Source organism: Hemibagrus wyckioides, linkage group LG13 (genome assembly GCF_019097595.1).
Source record: "Hemibagrus wyckioides isolate EC202008001 linkage group LG13, SWU_Hwy_1.0, whole genome shotgun sequence".
NCBI lineage: Eukaryota > Metazoa > Chordata > Actinopteri > Siluriformes > Bagridae > Hemibagrus > Hemibagrus wyckioides.
Window position 1 is genome coordinate 26,435,275 of NC_080722.1, and position 22,597 is coordinate 26,457,871.

Genomic DNA, 22,597 nt, shown 5'->3' on the forward strand with positions numbered 1-22,597 from the left:
TTTAACTGAATCACCAGCACCTCCCCCGGCTCCCCTTAAAAACTTTCAAGTGTTTAATAAATGTCTGCTTTTGGCGTCGAAAAGGTGCAATTTTTCAGCTCGTCCTTTTTCTCACACCATTCTCCTTGTGCAGAAGAATAAATAAAACTGCACAATGATTCACACACAGAGTAGAGCTGTCCCGGTGGTATAAAAAGAGCCGCATGAACATTCAGGTTTAAAAATGGACCAAACAATGGCAGAAGACATCCAGGAGTACAGGGAGGAAGAGGAAGAGGAAGAGGAAAGGGCAGAAGAACAGACAGATCAGATGGAATTAGGACAAGTGTGATTGACTGAAGCAGTGCCCATTTTTAGAACAAAAAATACCTCATTCATTCATATATATATATATATATATATATATATATATATATATATATATATATATATATATATATATATATATGTATGTATGTATGTATAAAAGCACAGTTAAAGCTTATACATATATTGCTCATTGGTCTAGTTTTATTTTATTGCAACCAAAAGAACATTCACAAGAACAAATTCAGGCATGTGATGTCCTTTACTGTATGCAGCCAAACACTGGAATGAAACTTTTCATTACTATTCATTCATTCATCCATCCATTTTTGTATTGCTTATCCTACACCTAACCCCAGGGAACCCGAAGCACAAGGAAGGGTATTATTGCAGGGGACAATTGCACATGTCCAGAAGAAACCTCAAAGCATGGGGAGAACATACAAACTGCACAAATCCAGAACAGAGACTAGAACCAAACTCCCCACTCTGGAGGTTCAGGTAAACATACTGACCACTAATCCACCATGGGCCCTTATTAATTAATTAATTAATCTGGAATAAGGCTCCATGGAATAATGAAAGAAGTAAATAACTTTTGTAAATAACCAGTGTCAGTAGGACAGGAAATAAATAGCTTTGTGTTGGAATAGGTTTAAAATCCATAATATTTAGTTTGATTACAATTAAAGCTTGATCAATTATCCCACCTCATCTTATCAGAATTTTGGTTTAAAGTTCAAAATGATGCAGACTGCGGTTTTTAAATCTATATAATTTTCGATTTTTATAATAGATTGTGTGCACAAAAAAATATTTGACTACAATGCGCTCGAGGAAAAAAACCACAGAAGGGTTAGAGTAAATAAATTCCGGTGAAATGTCCTGCAAGTAGGCTGTGTATGTGTGGGCGTGGATTAGCCCCGCCCACCCGTTACCTGGGCAACATTAGTATCCAACATGTCCGGACAGGAGGGAGCGCGTGAGCGAGGCAAATCAGCTGAAAGCATAAAAACAGCCACTGACAAAAAGGACACTTTAAATGTATGTATGTGACCGGAACACATTAATCTGTGTTAAAGTGAATCGGTTCACTTATTCATCGCGCAATAGAAGTTTATTTTCTACTTAGCCTCGCTAGTTAAAGGCTGAATCCCAATTGTCTCCTTACACCCTACACAAGTGCACTTTTAAGGGTCTGACCTTAAGGCGGTTCCAGCCTAACGTAGGGACCTTCACGTGAGACAGGTAACAGTTTGGTATCCAGCAGTGCCCAGTGAGCTTAATGTCTTAATGTGTGTTTTTAAACAATCATGAAAGGTGGAGAAAATGATCAGAGTTAGTAGTAAATGATTTTTATGTTATTAATTTATCTAGCTTGTGGAAGAATATCAGTGTGATAAAGCTGACACTAAGATAAGTGATGGTCACTTGTGTTGTGTTGAAGGTGCATGAAGCAGGTGAGATGTTTCCTCAGTGGTCATGTCTATCATGTGAGAACATCAGTCTGCTGATGGAGCTTTCTGTGGACCAGGTGCAGCTGTAAGTAAGCAAGTCTGTCAATAAATCTACATCACTTCACTCCCTCCACTCTCCTCAAATCTGGTCACATTTTTTGAATCAATTGTAGATATGACAAAATCCCTTCCTTAGTGTGTCCATCATGGAACATGTGTTTTATGTGTAATACCATCCTGGATGCCTGTGGGAATTTTTCTGATCTGTGATTGACATCTTTGTTGACAGCCGATAGCCAACAATTATAATATCTTCTCTGCTGATTATTACTACAGAGATTACTAATAGACACTATATTGCCAAAAGTTTTGGGACACCCCTCCAATTCAGGTGTTGTTTTTCAGGGGTTGGGCTCGGCCCCTTAGTTCCAGTGAATGGAACTCTTTATGCTTCAGCTTCATACCAAGACATTTTGGACAATTTCATGCTCTTTGTGGGAACAGTTTGGGGATGACCCCTTCCTGTTCCAACATGACTGCACACCAGTGACCAAAGCAAGGTCCATAAAGACATGGATGAGTGAGTTTGGTGTGGAGGAACTTGACTGACCTGCACAGAGTCCTGACCTCAACCCCATAGAACACCTAAACAACATTAAACGTACTTCAGTTTTACATTATATTTTATTGATTTACAAACACAAATCAATTCAAATGCAAAGGAAATTAGCCTAAAAAACAAAAATTTGAACAGAAATTTTGAACAAAAAAGTTTGAACAAAAATCTGCATTAATCAGTGTCACTAGTCAGTGTTATTAACATTTCAAAGGACCAAATGCTGCTAAAAAGAGATCTGAGTGCACTTATAGAAGTTATTCAAATAAAAATAGAGAACCTATCAAGAGAGGAAAACACATCAGTATGTAAAGTATTTTAATACCATGAGTAAAACTGAGCAAAATTCCCAGACCATGAGTAAAATTCCCAGACTCCCAGACCTGGATTGGATTTTGCAATAGAGTTATTTGAAGTGCTAAATTGGAAAATGCCACACAAATAATTATTTGCAGTAAATGCACTATAAATAAATGCAACTGTGCTGATAAGACAAAAAAAGAGACAGTCTGGCTTTTGTGTAAGACTTTGCTTAGTGGAGAAGTTGCTCTTCTGCTTTCACAGAACTCCATGTGAAAAATACTTTAAACAAGTAAGAACTTGCTTTAAAAATGATTGCAACAGTGAAGTGTCTGTGAAAGTTTGGCTAATCTCATGTGAATTGAGTCACTGCAGTTGGATTGACTTTAAAGAGAATATTAAGCTCTTTATTTGTACAGATGTTGGTGGATTTTTGCCCGTAGCATCCTGTTTCTCTGGACAGTTTGTAATTGTGTAAAGTAAATATCCTTTTAGTTTACTGTCAGGAAGCATAATTACATCTACATTAGAGAGACTGCAGCTTGTAATGGTATAAGGCAGCGTCATGCCACGTAAAGCTGTGGAGACACTGGAAATCAGGATTTTGAATACTCCATTGAGTATTGGTCTAGCTGGACTGGGTGACTGAAATAAGAGAAGAAAAAAAGAAGAAGAAAGAGCCTTTATTTGTCTCTTATACATTACAACACAGTGAAATTCTTGTCTTTTATCCCAGCTGGTTAGGAATGTGCGGTCAGAGCGCAGGGTCAGCCATCATAAGACCCCCTGCATCTGTAAATAGATGCAAAGAAATGGACAAAAATGGTTTATTGATATTGTGGAAGCAGACTCAGAAGTCCTCCAATTGGGATTACTGATATTTGCAAGCATGTAGTTTTCAGGAAAGATTAAACTAGTTTTAAAAATGCTACGACTAACCTAGAAAAATAATTCTACCAAAATCTCTTAACCAATGACAGTGCGCTACAGGAAGGAGAAATTCTTCCCTCCGAGCTCAGATGTTTTTAGGACCCAGAGGTTAAAGAAAGCTGAGAATTGAGTCTCACAACCAGAGATCTCAGCTAAATGTATTAATAGGTATGGATTTACTAAAGTGGCCAAATAATCTTCAGTGAAATACACTAGATGACCAAAAGAATGTCCGATGGGCTAGCACTGCTCGACTGGTCCCACCATCTCTCAGGGTGCATGGTCTCGAGACTCTTCTTTGTTCTGTCTTCTCGGTGGTGGAATGATCTTACCTTAGTGTCACTGGATCTTAAAACTTTAAAAAACTTTTTTTCTGTGTGCTTTTTTTTTTACTATATTCCCTCCCCAGCAGACTTTTTAGCCTGATGGTATTCATAGTCTGTGACCTAGTGAACCAGTATCGATGTGTTCATTAATGGAGACTTCAAAGCACTTCTGTAAGTCTCTCTATAAGGGCATGTGCATTGATATGGAGTTGCTTTCCCCACTTTTTCTTGTCTAGGAAGACTTTGCCTCTAGATTTTAGAGTGTTGCTTTGGGGATTTTTGCTCATTCAAGAGCTACAAGAGCTTTGAAGTGAAGCTGTGCATCCGGGTCAGGGTTTAGTGCAGGACATGCCGATTCTAATTTCCATAGCAACCTTGGCAAGCCGTGTCTTTAGGGATCTCACTTTGTACACAGCAGTGTTGTGATGCTGGAACAGGTCTCTGATGGCCACTTAGGTCCAGTCAAGGGAAACTGTAATGCTACAGGGTATAAATACATTCTAGAAAAATGTTTTTTCATCATTTTGGGGAAGACCCTCATGGGAGTCATGGTCAGGTGTAGACTAACCTTTGGCCACAGAGTCTAGGTAGGTTATGGTAACATTGCTGGAAAAGTTAGGTAACTTGTGCCTGTGTGCTGTGTTCATATTATTACTCATCATTTTTTTTTATATAGTATGAGTTATAACTGCCAACTTGAATCAAAAATACACTGCACACTATAAATTGTATTTGGCAGACACCTTTATCCAGCATGACATACATTTTTATTTCATTTTATTTAACTGAACACTTGAGGGCCTTGCTCAGGGGCCCAGCAGGGGCACTTTGGTGGACCTGGGATTTGAACTCACAATCTTCTGATCAACAAGCTAACACCTTAACCACTGAGCTACCACCTCTCCTCACTGAGTCAGTGTAGAGCGTGTTTAAAGTGTAAGTAACTAATAACTAAAATAAGTAATGGATATTTAATATATAAAAGAATTCATTCACTATTGTTACTGCTGCATGTGATGAAAGCTAATAACTCAGGATTCTGACCTCCGTCTTGGAAAAAAACAAAATAACCCCAGGTTTAGGATATGGTATCCTGTTTAGAAGGTTACTCACATCCCTGCTTCACTCAATTAAAGATCTCTACTATTAATGAGACTATAGCAGTATTTATACTGTATTTATAGTGTTTAACCCCCTTAAAGGTCATCAGATTACAAATACCACTTACACAGAGTCTTCTACTCTTACAGAACATTTTCAAAACCCAGATTCATTATTTGTCAGCAAATCTTAAATATTAAAAAAAACAAAAACAATGCTGCTCTGAAATGCCTTTCAGACTAGGTACTTGGTAGAACCACCCTTTGCTTCTGTAACAGCTCTCTACCTTTCTACCCACTTTGTACACAGTTTGGGAGTGATCTTCATCCATTCCTCTGGGCTGATCTGGTTTTTCAGGTTGGGGGATGTTGGTTGTCGATTGCAATGTTCAAACTGTGCCACACTTTAACACTGGGCTACAAATCTGGACTTGTAGAATATTCAACTTTTCAAGCATTGCTCTGGCCTTGTGTCTGGGACCACAGGGTGAAGAAGGTTCTCTTATATCCCTCTTTATTTCCTCCATCAATACTCCGAAGCTCAGGTTCTGAGGATGAAGATGAGGATCTCCAGGGCATGATGCTCCCATGTCCATATTTCACTGCAGGGATGGTGTTGATTAAGAGATGGAAACGTTACTTTGAATCTTCCTCGAATCTTAGGCTTGGTCTCATCACACCAGAAACATTTCTTCACTGGGCCACACTCATGCTTTCATATCCTCAGTTATCTCTTCAAATGGTTGTCTGGAGCACCTTCAGTCCACTTTCAGCCTCTATAACTCCTTCAGACTGACTGTTCACCTCACGGCCGTTTCTCTCACCAGTCTCTGGCTTGTTGTAGAGAGAAGGTCTTGTCCAGGTAGAGCTTCAGCTTCCAGATAAATGATAAAATGACAGTGTCTAAAATGATATCTAAGAGGTTGGACTTCTCAGTAAGCATTGTTGGATAAATAGTAAGGATAGTATTTATCCAACAATGCTTACTGAGAAGTCCAACCTCTTAGATATCATTTTAGACCCTATCATTTTATCATTTATCATTTTAGACCCTGAGATGTTAATTTTAATTTTAACCTCCTTAGAACACTCTTTGCTCTCCATTTTAACTAATTCCTTCAGACTGACAGTCTCTTCAATGACAGCTGAGCTATTTTAGTTTTTTTTTTGGCTGTGTCCTTGTTAAAAAATGTCTTTCATTGGGAGCTTCAGAGATCAGGGAGGTTTAATACTTATGCAAGCAACAATCTTAAGGATTTGAAATTATTGATGACTAGTACAGGATTGTGTTTTTTTGAGTTTGCAATACAAATGCTGACAAGAAGAATGATTGTTTTTATCATATCTATTTTTTTCCAGACTAAAATAAATTCCAGGGACTGAATACTTTTGAAAGCTATTGTCCTATTATTCCATTATCAGTTAACAAACTGATTGGTTCAATTCAATTCAACCAGGCTCAGAAGGGAACTTCATCCTCATTTGGGTGACACTGGACACTAAATAATGTAAATGTAAATAATGTCCTTTCTACAACAGCAGCCAAGATCTCTCAAGGAACTGTCCATTTAGTTCATTGTTTCTGATTACCAATTTAAGTCTGCTAGCTTGTTACTATCACATATCCATGTTTTTTCTCATTTTGTAGCTTGACACGCTTAGCCTGAAAATGATAAAATTTCAAATTTGGTTGAATGCACCATTAAAATGTACATTAACTGCATTAATATTCACCTGTGATTAGCAGCTGGAAATAGTGTCAGAGCTGCTGTTATAGAAAAATTCTGGAGAGACCTCCTGGCCAATCAAAATCCAGAATTCAGCAGCACCATAGCATAAAAGTCAACACAAATATTAATATTTCTCACAGGTAGTTGATTGGCATGTCATGGGTGAAAATGTTAGGAATTACAGTGAAACTCTTCTGCTGTTATCTACAGAAGGAACGTGTTTGGGCTTAGAGAAGGTCGAGACTGTCCTTCACCACAGATGGAGGGACATTTTAAGCTCATTTTAGCTTAAAATTAGAGCACACACATCTGATGAAAAGGAAAGGCTGTGTTTTGGTGTACTGCAAGTGTACACCCAACATTATACTTAATATGCCATTTTATTCAATAATAATCTTATGAATGTTTTAATAATGTTTCAATATTTTCAGACCCATCAAAGACATCTGTTTTATAAGAAATCAGAAAACTAAATTCATTCAAATATGAAAGCAAATTCAAAAAGGCTTTTTTTCTCTTTTATTTCCTTCCAGGAACAGATCTTGGATAATTTCAGCTCATGAGCCCTTCGTACTAAACTGTGCCAAACAAATCAATATTGCGAAGTTTGCGACAGACTATTTGTAGAAGCAGAAGGAAAAGTAAAGCTTTAGCATGCACTTAGACCCTGTTTTCCTGTTGTATACTATATGGTTTAGTCACAGTCACACCGCACACTCCAGTTTTATTTCCTCTCAGATTGATTTGACTTAAGATAATCAAATAGATAGCAGATAGCATAAACCTTAAAAATCATCATGTATTATTTAAAATCTTGAATCCATCCATACAGGAAATACTGCATTCATTCTGATTATAATATAAAGCATTAAAAGTACCTGATCATACCAATAAGACTGCTCTGGTTAGTGTGCTCTGATAGACAAGTCAGGAACCTAGTGCTAGTGTTTCCTAGCGTGTGAGACACTTTATGGTAGTGCACTGAGGACACCAAGCATCATGTTAGTGAGAGTGTTTTTTTGTTTTTTTTTATAATATATAATTGCTAACAAGAATTAATCATGATCAAATAAAACTCTTCACACATCTTTGCACTAATAAGAGGATTGGTACAATAAAATGTACAAGATTTATAGTGCAGTTACCAAAACTCCAAAATAATCTACAATCTATCTAAAACCCCAACATAATCTACACACCCCTGTAAAAATTGCAGGTTTCTGTGATTAAATCAATGTCACTCAAATCAGATCTTCTTCCACCTTTAATGTGATGTAACACAATTCAAGTGAGAAACAAACAGAAAGACTTTAAGAAAGAAAATCTTATCATAACCTGGATGAGTAAGTGTGCAGATCTTTATCTAAGATTTTGTTGAAACTCCTTTTTCTTGTAACACGACACTCCGTCTTGTTCAGTAAGAGTCTATCCACTTCTTCTTTGCAAAAACACTTCCGATATCTCAGCTTGCAGGATGACGTCCTGCACACAGCTTTCTACTAGTCATCCCACAGGTTTTCACTAGGATTGTGTCCTGGACGCTGACCAGGACGTAACAACGGGCTTCTTCTGTAGCCGTTTCTCTGATGCCTCGGATTTATCTTTTGGGGCTTTATTATGGTGGAAGGTGATATTTTTCATCATCTTTAGCTGTCTAAGAGAGACCTATAGGTTTAGTGCTTCAGCTATCCATAAACTTCTTTATCTTGATTAGATCCTTAGTCTCAGATTAAAAGAAGCAGAACCATCGCACGATGCTGCCACCACCATGCTTCACTGCAGGGATGGTATTCATTACGTGCTTAGCTGTCTTATTTTGTACTGAACATATCTTCTTGAATTAGGTCTGAACATTTAGCATACAGTTTGTGGTAAGTTTTGTCTTGTAGACTTGTTTGGAAGGACGTCCTGTTCTGGGTAATGTCACTGTATTGCCCTGTTTTTTCACTTGTTAATGATGAGCCTCATGGTGTTCTGTGTTTTCAACAATGAGATCCTGTACCAAGTCAAGATCTGTGCAGATCATGACTTCAGAAGTCAGATGAAACCGGGAAGACATCAAGAAAATCGTACAGAAACAGTCAGGCTTTATTTTGGGAATAACGTCTTTGATGAGAGGACTTTAAAGCCTTTTGAATGTCACATGCCCCATTAAACAAGAGTGCACACTTCTGCAACCCATTTTTTTTTTCTTTTTGTCATTGTTTCCCTTTTTCCCCCTAAGAAATGTCTATTTGATTATCACTTGAAATGTTTTTGTTGCAGTGTCACGTTAAAGGTGAAACAAGATCTGACGTGATTTACACTATTTTGGATTCATTTTGAAAAAAAATCATAAAATCCTACATTTTCACCAGGATGTGAAGAATTTTATAAACACCTTATGTAAATGTAGTTAGAAGAACCTGAAGGAAAAGTTGACATCTCACTATAATGCTGCCATAAATGTGAGAACCAAGAGAATATGTCTTAACACTGAGCAGAAGTAGATGATTCATAGATAGATAGATAGATAGATAGATAGATAGATAGATAGATAGATAGAACTTTATTGTCATTGCAAAGTACAGTACAGTGGAGCTCGATTGGCATTTGCCATTGAACAGCAGAATTGACGGGTCCGCCACTGGTGCCCTGTGCTTTTCACAGATGAGTATAGGTTTACACTCAGTACACGTGACAGACGTAAAGGGGTCTGGAGAAGCCGTGGAGAACGTTATGCTGTCTGTAACATTACTGCCGTCTGACCCATTGTCAGACCCTACGCTGGTGCAGTGGGTCCTGGGTTCCTCCTGGTGCACGATGCCCGGCTTCATATAGCGAGAGTATGCAGGCAGTTCCTGGAGGATGAAGGAATTGAAACCATTGAATGGCTCCCACACTCGCCTGACCTAAATCCAATAGAACTCCTCTGGGACATTATGTTTCGGTCCATCTGATGCCACCAGGTTGCACCTCAGACTGTCCAGGAGCTCAGTGATGCCCTGGTCCAGATCTGGGAGGAAATACCCCAGGACACCATCCTTTGTCTCATAAGGAGCCCCGACATTGTCAGGCATGCATACAAGCACGTGGGGGTCATACACACTACTGAGGACCATTTTGAGTTGCTGCAATGAAAGTTCAGCAAAATGGACTGGTCTGCTGCCTCATTTTTTCACTTTGATTTTTGGGGTGTCTTTGAATTCAGCCCTCTGTAGGTTGATCATTTTCATTAACATCATATGATGTGGCATCCTTTCACATGCATTGCTCAGTCCAGAGCAGTATAGATATCCAGCATGATATTTTTCCCCATTGAGATCTGATGTGTTTTCAAAGTGTTCATTTTATTTATTTATTTATTTATTTATTTATTTATTGAACAGAGAGACAGAGAGAGAGAGAGAGAGAGAGAGAGAGAGAGAGAGAGAGACATGCATCAGGATTTAGTGTGCATCCATGAACCAAATGTTTATGAGAACAAAAGACATCTGCAAAAAATAGATAAAATCTTGTGAGAAACAGTGGTGATTGTGATGATTAGTCATGGAAGTGAAAAAGGCTTGAGCAATACTTCTCTTAATTTTGCTTTTCTACAGTACTAGTTAAATAAAACCTCTCTGGAAACTGCTTGACCGGAATCTTTGTACTAGCTCAGCAGTTTGAATTGGTATAACTAGAACACATAAAGCTCAGGAGATTGAGGTAGTGGTGATTCGTTTTGAGGTTTTGCCCCAGCTGATGTGGAAGACTGAAATAGATGCTCAGGCCTTGATAAAGGAAATAGACAGAAAATGTCCACTTGTTCTGGATGCAGAGTCTGAAGTCCTCTTGTTGTTGACTACAGATATTTGCAGACAGATTTTGCAGATACATGATGAATGTCCAGTTCAGTTTTCTATTTAACATCTTCATCCCACTTTCCATAAGGAAATGTATAGAATGTCAAATTTCTCTTCTGTGTTTTCTGTCTCCCTTGTTTAGGAAATTTGTGGATGTACTTGATTTGAAGAAGCATGAAACGTGTGTGAAGGAGGCCTCGCTGTTGGACTACTTTATTGGAGGATTTTGGTGGACCAAAGAGATGGGCTTTACATGCCAGCAAACCTCCTTTATTATGGCCCTCCTACAGCTGATGCTTGACAACATCAAAAGTAAATCTGTAACAAGATTTGTACAGTACAGAGTATGGACAAAAGTTTGTGGACATCTAACCAATAAACTAGCTGTGTATGTTGATTTAGTTCCTGTTTTGCTGCTGCAATAACTTTCAGTCTTCTGGGAGAGATTTCCACTAGATGTTGGGTTGTGGCTGTGGGTGTTTGTGGCCATTCATCTACAAGAGCATTAGTGAGATCAGGATCTTATGTTGGATGAGGTGGTCTGGGGTACACTTGGTATTCCAGTTTATCCCAAAGGGGTTCAGTGAGGCTGAGGTCAGAACTCAAGGTCAAGTTCTTCCATTCCAGCGTTGGCACATCAAGTCCTCATGGAGCTGCTTTATACACAGGGGCGTCGTCATGCTGGAAAAGGTTTGGGCTTCGTAGTTCCAGTGAAGGGAAACTGTAATGCTACATCATTCAACATTTTAATATTAATGTCAGGTGTCCACTTACCTTTGGCCATATAGTGTATTCAATATAGAAACAGGAATGCTGGCGTCCCATCCAAGGTGTATGATAGCTCATGTCCAGTGGCTCCTGGTCAACTGCGAACCTGACAATGACGAGCTCTGTGCAGGACACTCAAGTTCTTCCAACCCAACCTTGGCAAACTGACAAACCATGTCTTCATGGAGCTCACTTTGTGCACAGGGCATCATCATGCTGGAACAGGTTTAAGACTCTAAACCAGTGAATTGAAAGTAATGCTATAGCATATAAAGACAATCATGTGCTTCCTAACTTTTTGTGAGATCCGGTTATAGTTATGATGATCAGGTGTCCAGATACTTTTGACCATATAGTGTGTATCGGTCTGAAAATAAAATATACTAAGAAATGCTGAAATAGTTAACAGTGTGTGATTCTGATAAAATGATGACATCAGTAAAAGTTATTTGCAGATGTTTGGCAGAAACATGCTGGTTGTTTGGTGTCTCACAGGACTGAGAGTACAGCAGATGACTAATGCATACTGGGATTGGGTTTCCATTTGTCCTTTGGGGTTGTTTTTAATCTGATATATGGAAAAAGACACCTGACCATCACACCCATATCTGGTTCTTCCTCTGAAAGTGGGAAGTACACAGTTGTCTGTTTTTTCTATACTGTAGTATTAATACCGGAGACCCGATCCTGTTCCAGCACGATAATGAAAGAGCTCGAGCGTCCTGCACAGAGCAATGACCTCAACCTCACTGAACACCTTTGGGGTAAATTGGAATGCTGACTGGGCAAATTTCCATAGCCACGATCCAAAATCTAGAGGAAATCCTTCTAGAAGAGTAGAGGTTATTATAACAGTAAAAGCAGGGGAATAAACCCTGGGATATAATGGTCAATAAGCACTTATGGGAGTGATGGTCAGATCTTTGGCCATTTAATCTAACTTAACCCTTAAGTTGCCACTAGGGGCTTTTTCAAAGAGGAAACGTAAGGGAAAGTGAAGTATATAATAATAGCTAGAAGTTAACTAGAAATGTTTTGCAGTACAATCTCCTGACTTCGCAGTTTCCTGGATTTCTCTTTTTCAGACAAACACATGCCATTTCCTGACAATTTTAAGGAGTTCACCCGGACGCTGCTCGCGACCAGACAGTCACCGCCATCGGCAAGCACCACCTTTAATCCGCTGTTTGATGTGGATCAAATCAAATCCATTACGGATTACTTCGGGAGCAGGTTAATATTTCTCCCACACTGATATGGCATTGTTATATATAACATTCTCCCGAACGTGCCGTAATTATCTTAAAATGATGAGCTAGTGAGGATGAATAAAAACAAGATCATTCTTTTCCCGTTTTTCATTAATAACAGCTGTGAGATATTCACTCCTTTGCCTACTAGCAATACGCAAATTGGATCCCTTTTTATATCCTCTATAATTAATACTATGCATAATTCATAAACCAATGGAATGTGAAGCATGTAGGCTTCTGCGGTGCATAACAAGTTGCACAGCTGTGGAAAAAAAACAAATAGCAAGGTAAAAAACACAAGCAACGCAATTATATTTGCACTGATTTAAAACTCTTTAGTATTTTAACCAAGCAAATTACGAGCGTTTAAAATCTGCTGCTTTATTCAGTTCATTAGTGGCATAGTCGTATCAGGTAGACCATCCTTTAGACTCAATAGTGTCACTGTCACCAGCAAAATGGCCACCAGCAAGATGTAGGTTGATTATAGAGCACTGACTTACATTTAATAGCACCATTCATCTTTTCATCTTGTGTACTGTTGTTTGTTTGGCAGTAATGCTGATTGTTCTGTGGATGTATGGTCAGTGCTGTTAATAACTGTACAGTAACCCAGGACCCCACCTCACCACCACACCACCATGACAAGCTTCAGGAATCCAAACACTGCGTGATCATAATTTGGCTCAGGGTCATTATTTTTGTTCATGGCTTGTGGTGTGATTCGTTATGGTTTTCCCAGTACAGTATATGTAACAGTATCTAAACAAAAAAGTACTGTATGTTTAGTAGTGTTTAACCGGGAGTGTTTTTTTGGAGGATGTAGGTTACAGAATGGTTATTGTTGTTGCAGATGGTTAACCACCATGATAATTCGACATTATAGCACTGGTAAGTTTTTCCCAGAATCAGGCGTTGGAGTTAGAGTAACTTTCTGCATATAGTGTTGTTGATTTTTTTTGCCTGTATTTAGAGGAAGGGGGTTTGGGAGAGGTTTGCATTGAGGATATGGGATTGAAGGAAGGGGGAGGACTCTTTCTATGGAATTATGGAGGAAGTTAGCAGGTCTGCCAACACTGATTACGGCAGTTTCAAAAGCACCTCTAATTACTGGCTGCAACTGCTGGCAATGATTCCTGAAAAAATTGCCAGGGTATCATATCCTCATGAATCTTACAAAATGTGGCCGCTGAGTTAGATGGATAAAAATATCGAATCTTATAACTGGGGGAGAAATAAGGACAACAAAACTATGCAAGGGGCTGTTATAAATCAGTTAAAGCTTGGATAGCAGAAATCTACATTTTCAGCAGTGCAGCTCCTGTTACTTGCTGGTGGTTTTGCTTGTGACAGGTTTGGAGTGAGATATCTTTTAGCTTGGCTGGGTGGTGAAATGTGTGCTTGTTTGTAAGAGTTTTTAAAATGGAGGCACTGCGACGTTCTCTACTGTCCTGTCCGAAAATATTGGAACGGCAGGTCAATTCACCTGTTTGTGCTACACACTGAAGACATTTATGTTTAAGACGAAAAGATCTTTTTACCTGGTGTTTTCACCTAGGTGTGTTAAACAACATAAAGCATCGAAGCTTTTGTATTGGATCACACTATTTTTAGGTGATCATTGTCTTGCTGCATGATTCAGTTCCTCCTGATTTCATGTGGATGCATTTCTCTGTAAACTGGCAGACTTCTGAATTCCTTCTGCCGCTTCCATCATGAGCTCCATCATCAGTAACAATCAGTGAGAACGTGCCAGAAGCAGCCATGCAACATAACACTACCACCACCATGCTTCACTGATGAGCTGGTATGTTTTGGATCATGAGCAGATACTTTCTTCCTCCACACTTTGGCCTTTCTGTCACTTTGGTAAAGGTTTATCTTGGTTTGTGGATCATCTATGATCATTGTGATTCTTACTGCTGATGAGTGGATTCCATCTTGGTCTCTGCATTTCTTCTGTCCAAGTCTTCTTTAAACAGTAGATTGTGAAACCTTCACCTCTGCTCTGTGGAGGATGTTGGTGATGTCACTAAGTGTTGTTTTTGGGTTTTTCTTCACAGTTCTTACATTGTTTCAGTCATCAGCTGATGATGTTTTGCTTGGCTGAGCTGTTCGGCGTCTGTTGTTCAGTACACCAGTGGTCTTTCTTTTTCAGGGCATTCCAGAGTGTTGTCTTGGCCGTGGTCAGTGTTTGTGCAATGCCTCTAATTGATTTCCCCCCCTTTTTTTCTGAGTTTCATATGGCTTGCATTTAGCCAATAGACAGCTCTCTGATCTTCATCTTGGCTTTTTGTTTTTTAACAACCGAAAGCTCAAATCAAGCGTAGATGTTCAGAGCTATTTATTGTTTAAACAATTAATCTAATAGGACACACCAGAGTAACAAGAAACACCTTTTACTCACATATTCTGGTATTTTCTCAGGTTCACCTTTTGTCTCAAACCCAAATGTCTTCGGTCTCCAGCACAAACAAATGAACTGGCCACAGCGTTCCAGTAATAACTGGGATTGGACTGTGTGTTAGCGCTGTTAAACTATTAAACTGCTCAGAAAACTGCATATTCATAACTATCCATAAATTAGTTTGTTAGCTAGTTAGGTAGCTAGTTCATGATGTTCTTGATAACTAGCATGTTTTATAGTAGAGATATTAACATACAGAATGACCTAGAAAGCTAGCTAGGTGCTTTAGTGTTTGCCTACAGTGCTTTATGTTTGCTAACAGTAACTTGTTTGATAGCTTTTTAGCATTTACTACAAATTCTTGATAAATAGCATGTTTATTAGCTTTTTAGTAACAAACTGAAAAAAGAGCCCAGAGTGTTAGCTAGCTCCATAAGGTATATAAACCATAAACCCGGTTGTTAGCTTGTTACCTAGCTAGCAAGCTAGCAGCTATACTGATCGCCGGTTTTGGACACAACTGAAAAGAACAAGATCATTAAGAAATTAACAATGGAAATTAACGCTATGTCCTGGAGTAAGATGGAAGACTGAAAAAATTCCCTTGTTCCAGAAGCTATTTCTGATATTGAGAATAATTAGATTTTTCAAATTATTACACTATACATGCATACAGTGACCACTTTATTAGGAACCTCCACACATTCCTGCATTTATCCAGTCAGCCAGTCCTGTAGCAGCAAAACAATGTATAAAACATGGTGCAAGAGTCGAGAGCTTGAGTGTTCACATGGAATGTGGTTATTGGTCCTCGATGGGTTTGAAGATTTCAAAAATCTCCTGAGGATTTTCCACACACAACAGACTCGAGAGTCTCTAGAGAAACAAACAAACAAAATCCAGCAGCAGTTCTGTGGGCGGAAATGTCTTGCTGCTGAAAGAGTAGAACAGATCAGTAATGCTTATAAGCACTCGTTACAACCCTGGTGAGCAGACGGGCATCGCAGAACATGCAGCACATCAAACCGTGTGTTAATTCAGCCTTTCTGCCATCTTGAGCCAGAATCTGTAAAGTCTGTAGATCGCTGAGCTGAAGTTCCACAGGCACTCTGAAATTCTCAGACTAGAGCGTTGTGGTAGAACAAATACTAAAGTCACAGAGATCACAACAAAACATCAACTCCAGCAGGTCATAAAAAATAGGTGTGAAAGTATTCCTATTAATGTGGCCAGTATACAGTATGTGCTGTTTGAGTGTGAAAGCTATATTTTAGAACAAGAAGAAAAATGTTAAAGTTATTACTATAAAATAAATATATCTGTCATATTAAGATAAAATGTTGTTATTACATTTGAAATATTGTAGTCAGGCTTTTGTGAAGAGAAAGTCTGCCACCTAGTTGTCATAACCGGGTCATGACTGTGAGTTTTCCCTCAGGAGCCCCAATCTAACAGCTATATGTCATTGTTTTAAAGACATTTTCACATTTTTTCCATTAAATACATTTAACGCTGTGATGCGCTTCAGTCTTTTCCAGCATTACAGAGTCTACGAGTTCCTCTTCGCTCACCCGAGAGACGAAACGCTGCTAGGAACGGAGGTGATTCTAATATTATCACATATACACATTACGTGGACGTAAGCCGAGCGAGGTTCGGGTAAGGGGTCGGTCGTACCCCCGGTGCCGTTCATCTGTGATGAAATCAGAAAAGAATGTAATTATTTCTAGATGGAGGTCAGTTGCTATTACACGAGTATGAGGAAGTGTCTTGTGACAGGAACCCTAAACAGAGTTAGTAGGAAGGGCAGTGACGTGTGTGGAGATCAGACAGCTTTTTCCTATCTTTGTTCTTATAGCGATAAGCTGTCTCTAATCAAAAACAATCCATTCCCATTCAGTTCTCTGTTTTTATTATGATGTTTTCAATGCACTTGAGCTTTGCACAAAGACTGTCATCTCGAATAAAAGAAAGAACGCAGGGATTAACTGCCTACATCGACATTTTCCAGGATTTGCGAGAGGCACAGTGCAATTTGGTCCAATCTTCTTTTTTTAATTGCTTTACTCCAAAATGTAATTGAAGCTGACTAGCATGTGTTTTTTCCCATTTCAGGAAACAGATATGGCAGATATGTGGTGACTCACCAGCAGCAGATATAACAGCTTGCTCAAATTCATTTATCATCATCTTAATTACCGCGCAAACATTCAGCAATCAAACCTTTTTTTCTTTTTCTTTTCATTATTTTTTTCTTTCTACATACGAAAGCTATTGGACCGCCGGTTCCTTCTAAAATAAGACAACCCAGATGCTGTCGTAAATTAAGCGGCGGTAAATTGTCTCCACGTCTCGTCTTGGCGTCGCAGCACTCCTGCCCCTCGTCTCTCTCTCTCTCTCTCTCTCCCTCTCTCTCTCTCTCGCCTCTCCGTTCTGCAGGTGGTGAACGGCATTAATGAGAGCTGTCATCTCTGCGTTTGAAATTCAGCTCGGGCGGATCGGAGCCTGCCTCTCAGCTGATTTGCTCATCCATTATTAACGTGTAATGATTATGTTCCATACACACTTTCAAAATGTCAGACAGCAGGAAAAGCGTATTGCTAATATTTTTTCGTCCGAGTGGCCATTAATATTCATGACGCGTCGCACAGTGCCAGTCTGTCTCCCAACTATAAAAGTGTAACGTCCCTAAAATGGGAAAACTCATTACATCAGAAGCAGAAGACAAGCAGCAGATTTGTTTAGCGCCTGAACGGTGCTTTAAGCTGCTGCAAGTGAATAGTTATATTTGCTGTGGAGCATCGTGGGGATCAGTGAACAAATCTAGGTCAAGCGCCGTGCCACAGACATAATGGGTCCCGAATGTCATATAACACGAGCGTTTTCTATTTGTTTTGATGGAGGGTTCAAAGCACTGCTTGAATATTAATGTCCTCATTTTCCACCCCTCCTTTGTCTCTCTATGTATATTGGAAACATTTTAGTGAACCAACACGTTTAACAAGTTACACAAAGAGAGGCAGAAAAGCCTTCTATGCCTTCCTTGTGTTTTTTTTTTTTGCAGCCATTAAAGTGACGTTAATTCGTTTATCAGGAGATGAAAAAGCATGAATCATGTGCAGGGGAGTAATGCGGAGCAATTGAATAATGAGGGACCATTGTTCTTCCCCTCACCCTCCATTTGACATTGTAATTATCTCAAATATGTAAACCACAGGGCTTTTGTTTTTCTTACACAGCCGAGTTTGGGTTCTGTGTGAGGGGCTTTCTGCCAAGTGAACTGTAAAAGCATTCCAGCTAAACGACGAGAAAATGTAGCTCACGGCCTTAACGCCAAGCCAAGATACCTAGAAACATTTATTAAAAATGGAAAAAACGTCCCAGCATCATTGTTTTTATACTTCCTTGGCAAGCGGATAAGATATGCACTGTTATTTATATATTCGTTGGTGTCGTGTGATGTTCCAGAGAAGCATCGAGGTGGTCAATCCGGCTGACTTCATCGCTCCGCTGGAGGATGGAACGCCAAACGACGACCTCCATTGCACCGCTCCCTCCCCTGCCCTGCCACTGGATCAGGTATAGAAGAAAGGTTTTCCACCAAACACGCTTAAAAATCGCCAAAACATCCACACAGAAACCCGAGGAACGAGCTTTTCAACAGTCCAGTTGTTCGTGTGGTGCATGTAGTGATTCAGGTTTTTTGGCCTTGTGATATGACCAGTGAGTGAGAAAATGTGTTTCACATGTGAATCATTTCGAAGAGGAAACATGAATCTGGTTCCAACTATGAGTAACATTTTTCCTTCTCGCTCACACCGTGCAGCTCTCCAGCTGGAATCTGCAGGCCATGCTCCATGGTGAGGGAGGAGAGGGACTGTAATTCACAAACAAGCTGCTCTCTGTCCACAGGCCAAAATTCCACTCTTTATTTGAGAAAGAAATGCTTTAATACTACATAAAAATGTATGTATATATATATATATATATATATATATATATATATATATATATATATATATATATATATATATATATATAAACATCTGGCCTGGAATTTAGGTATTGTATACACCACATATGTTGATTTCTTCAGGAACATGAAGGACACCTGAGGTTTTGAAGAACAGTGTACATGCAGTTCAAAGCCAGACCACATGTAGGTGCTCTGCCTCCTTTATCAGCTTTCTGCCTGTGTGTCTATATCACTTCTGCATTAAAGCCTCACATTTAACACTTATTCTGAATCATGTCTCATAGCTCATCTGTAAGCATTTACACCATTTACACGAAAACATCCTTTTCCCATTATTATTAACAATCCAGCTTCCCATCAGAAATTGCAGCATTATTCTCTGAAACAGCCTCCAAGAATGTAAGGAGCGTTCCCGTCTTACGGCAGCGGCAACAGAAACCGCTCACACCAGTAAACACATCTGGAACGTTTATGTAATCCCGTGCATTTGGATGTTGGTTACACTGTTGTTTTGTTTGCAGCTGTCTGGCAGGACTGGATTTATGCTAAATAACACATTTATTTATATTCCCTCAGGATTCAGACACACACGCAGAGAAGGACGAGGACGATTCTGCTCAGCTTGAACAGGGAGAGACACTCGAAAGTCTGGAGAGCTTCAGTATGGAAGATGTGCGAGAAGTGCTCGGGGAAATGACCAGGGAGATGCTGGGAAAGCTGCAGGTATGACGCACGCTTCATGTGTGTGAGTGAAATAAGCACTTAATGAGGGTGAAGTAAATCAGGCCTCTTGTAGTAAAAATGAAACAAAAACAGATTCAAAAATATTCTTGCCAGAATATAAAATTTGTGCTGTGACTTTTTTCATTTTCATGTGTCTCTCATAAGTTTCCAAGCACAAACTCCGCCCACAAAACTCTAGCTCTAGCTAGCACAACTAATACAGATGTTGACCGAATGGCGATAGAGCGCCTCCAAAGAGCCGCGTGCCATAAATCTAGTCCTGTAGCTTAGTTACTGTAGCGTGTCGGCTACCGTAAACACACTAACTCTTCCTACGTTTATACACAGACCTTAATTTTGTCTTAATCGTATCGCTTGTCTTATTCGTCTCAAGTCTTCAAAATGAAACGAGTTTCATTTCAAATAAACGTGCAGTATCTCACGTCAAGTCTATCAATCGAGATCCGTGTCCTCGTACACAAATTTATACAAACTCAGTAGGATATAAACATCTTTTCCCCCAAACTAACTGGATTTTTGTGGATGAATACCACATTTCTTGTGTAAATGCTCCTGCGACAGATTTACAAGTAAATTCATCCATATCCAGCTTTGATAAACGAGAGCCATTATCCGTACGGTTATCTTCTCGCTTAGATCTTCCTCCTGTAAAGTACGCAAATAAACGGAACCTTCATATATCTGGACAGGAGAAAAAAAAAGACGGATAAAGGGTGAAACCGCAGGGTCCCTGGATGGAAGGATATTAGTGAGAATATCAGGTCTGAACTCATACTGTCCCACAGGCCTCCTCTAGCCAGAATAAAAAATAAAAAAGATCTAATATTAAAACCTGAGTAATGTTCCCCAGCTTAATATCGTTGGTATTCTGCACATAACACGGAACACATTAGACAGCTCCTGGCAGATATTCTGATTAATTTTACGGTAGACTTAAGGTGGAATCGAATTACCGGGTGTGCTGCGGTTGCAGAAAACAATCTGCCCTCGCGGATCACTGTATTGTGTCATCCTATGGTACACCTTCACCAGCTCAACAAACACTAACGTTTAGGCCGGAGAGGATTTTCATTGAGACGATTTTCAGATAAATGATTTTACGCACACTTGACGCGACTTCCATAAAGACGTTTCTGTTCCCGTAATGATTTATTTCATTGGGTGGACGGTGTGTAAACTGAGAGGCTGTTCCTGTAGGCTGATGTATGAATGAGTGGCTGTAAAACGCTCCTGTTTCCATTAGTTTTATTTTTTGTTCAGTTTACCCCGCTGTAACATCTGCTCAGGGTCAATTACATATTTCACTCCAAGCTATATTTAGCTTTGTGCAAAACAAAAATCTCTCCCAGCTTAAGAGAGAGCAGCCCACATTGACCATCCGTTGTGTGTGTGTGTGTGTTTTTTTAATTCCTCTGTTTGAGGCCTTTGAGGCTTCTCTCTCGGGATCGGGTTAAGCTGTTGAGTATATGCTTAGCATCACAGCCTGCTCCAGCTAGTCTGAAGCGTTTGATTTTGATGTGGATTAAATCTGCCACTAGAACTGTTCTTCTTTCCCCATTGAGTGAAGTTTAATAACATCCGTTTTTTTTTCCTCCTCTCTGGGATATTTTAGTTGCGAAAGTTCCCAGGAGTGTCATAACTCATGTGGATCTCATCATGCCTTATATGGTAGAAACTCTGAAAAAGGCAAATGCTGGAAATGCTGTGGGTGACTTCCCAACCATATTGTTACCATTACAGATGTGCGCTGGAGGCATTTAATAGGCCTGTGTGTACAATGCGAATCCGGGAAAAGAAACTTCACCCTCGCTATTAAAACATTAGATCTTTACTGCAGGGTCTTCAACTTTATTTTTCCTTGCAGCAGAGTTGTTTCTAAACAAGTTGTTTGACTGAGTAGAAATGCTGTTTTTCTTTTTAGAGTACTGTTTCACATCACGTTGATCATCAGTGACAGTGTTATAGATGTCGTTTTTTATGGATGTACACATTTTTTTCTGTGTGTGTGTCTAACAGGAAGATTTCACAGAGAAGCTGCGCATCCAGGAAAAAACCTACACCGCTAGGTTAGAGAGTCTCCAGAGACTGACGTCTAAATAAGGCTGCTGAAGAAAAGGGGAAGCGTCCACCGTTTATTTCTGATTGAGATGAAAGCATATAAACAGTAGAAATACATTTTAATAAGCATGAGAAGTGCTTTATAGAAGTCTTTATAGAGGGCAAGAAATAAAACATGTCTGTGCATGCTATTCATGAAGAAAATCATTCCCAATAACAACAACTCCTTTATGATTTATTAATAAATGACATCATATTCTTTATTGGTTTATAGTTATATTTATAGTTACAGAATGTCTAGGAAACATGTTAATTTCCTTTGTCTATTACAGAAGAAAGAGAAGAAGGAGAGAAGATGCTTGTCATGTTGTTAAGAAACCAGAAAACAAAAACTGAATAAACATCTATAAATGTTAAGTAAAAGTCTTCTCACTCTTTTTTCTGTAGTGAATAATGACATATCTGTTTATTATTAGGTTTCAGGTTCCACGGATGGTCTGCTGTGTACGAGCCGTAGCTACAGACACGGTCATGTATGTGAAAGAGCACATTCAATTTTAGCCAAAACTATACTGGCATGCAGTTACAGAACATTAATCAACACCTGCTGACCGGTTGGATCGGAGAATTCAGCAGCGTTCTGGAATAAAAGAAATTAATAATCTAATAATAATAATAATAATAATAATAATAATAATGATCTTCACATTAAAATAATCACAAAATGAAACAAAACACTTTATTTAATAAAGGACGCGTCTCAATCAGTTCCCAGTATCTCCTGTACACCAGTGCAGGCACT

The 22,597-nt window shown here is 39.2% G+C and overlaps 1 protein-coding gene across 1 annotated transcript; it reads left to right on the top strand.

Moving 5' to 3' along the window:
- The first annotated feature begins 1,252 nt into the window (after window positions 1-1,252).
- On the top strand, window positions 1,253-22,265 carry cabcoco1 (ciliary associated calcium binding coiled-coil 1). The gene is made up of 8 exons (XM_058405564.1): window positions 1,253-1,350; window positions 1,754-1,848; window positions 10,732-10,901; window positions 12,443-12,590; window positions 16,546-16,618; window positions 18,486-18,596; window positions 19,570-19,716; window positions 21,754-22,265. The coding sequence occupies exons 1-8, from the start codon at window positions 1,267-1,269 to the stop codon at window positions 21,835-21,837; spliced, it is 912 nt and encodes a 303-aa protein (XP_058261547.1). The 5' UTR covers window positions 1,253-1,266; the 3' UTR covers window positions 21,838-22,265.
- Window positions 22,266-22,597: the final 332 nt, after the last annotated feature.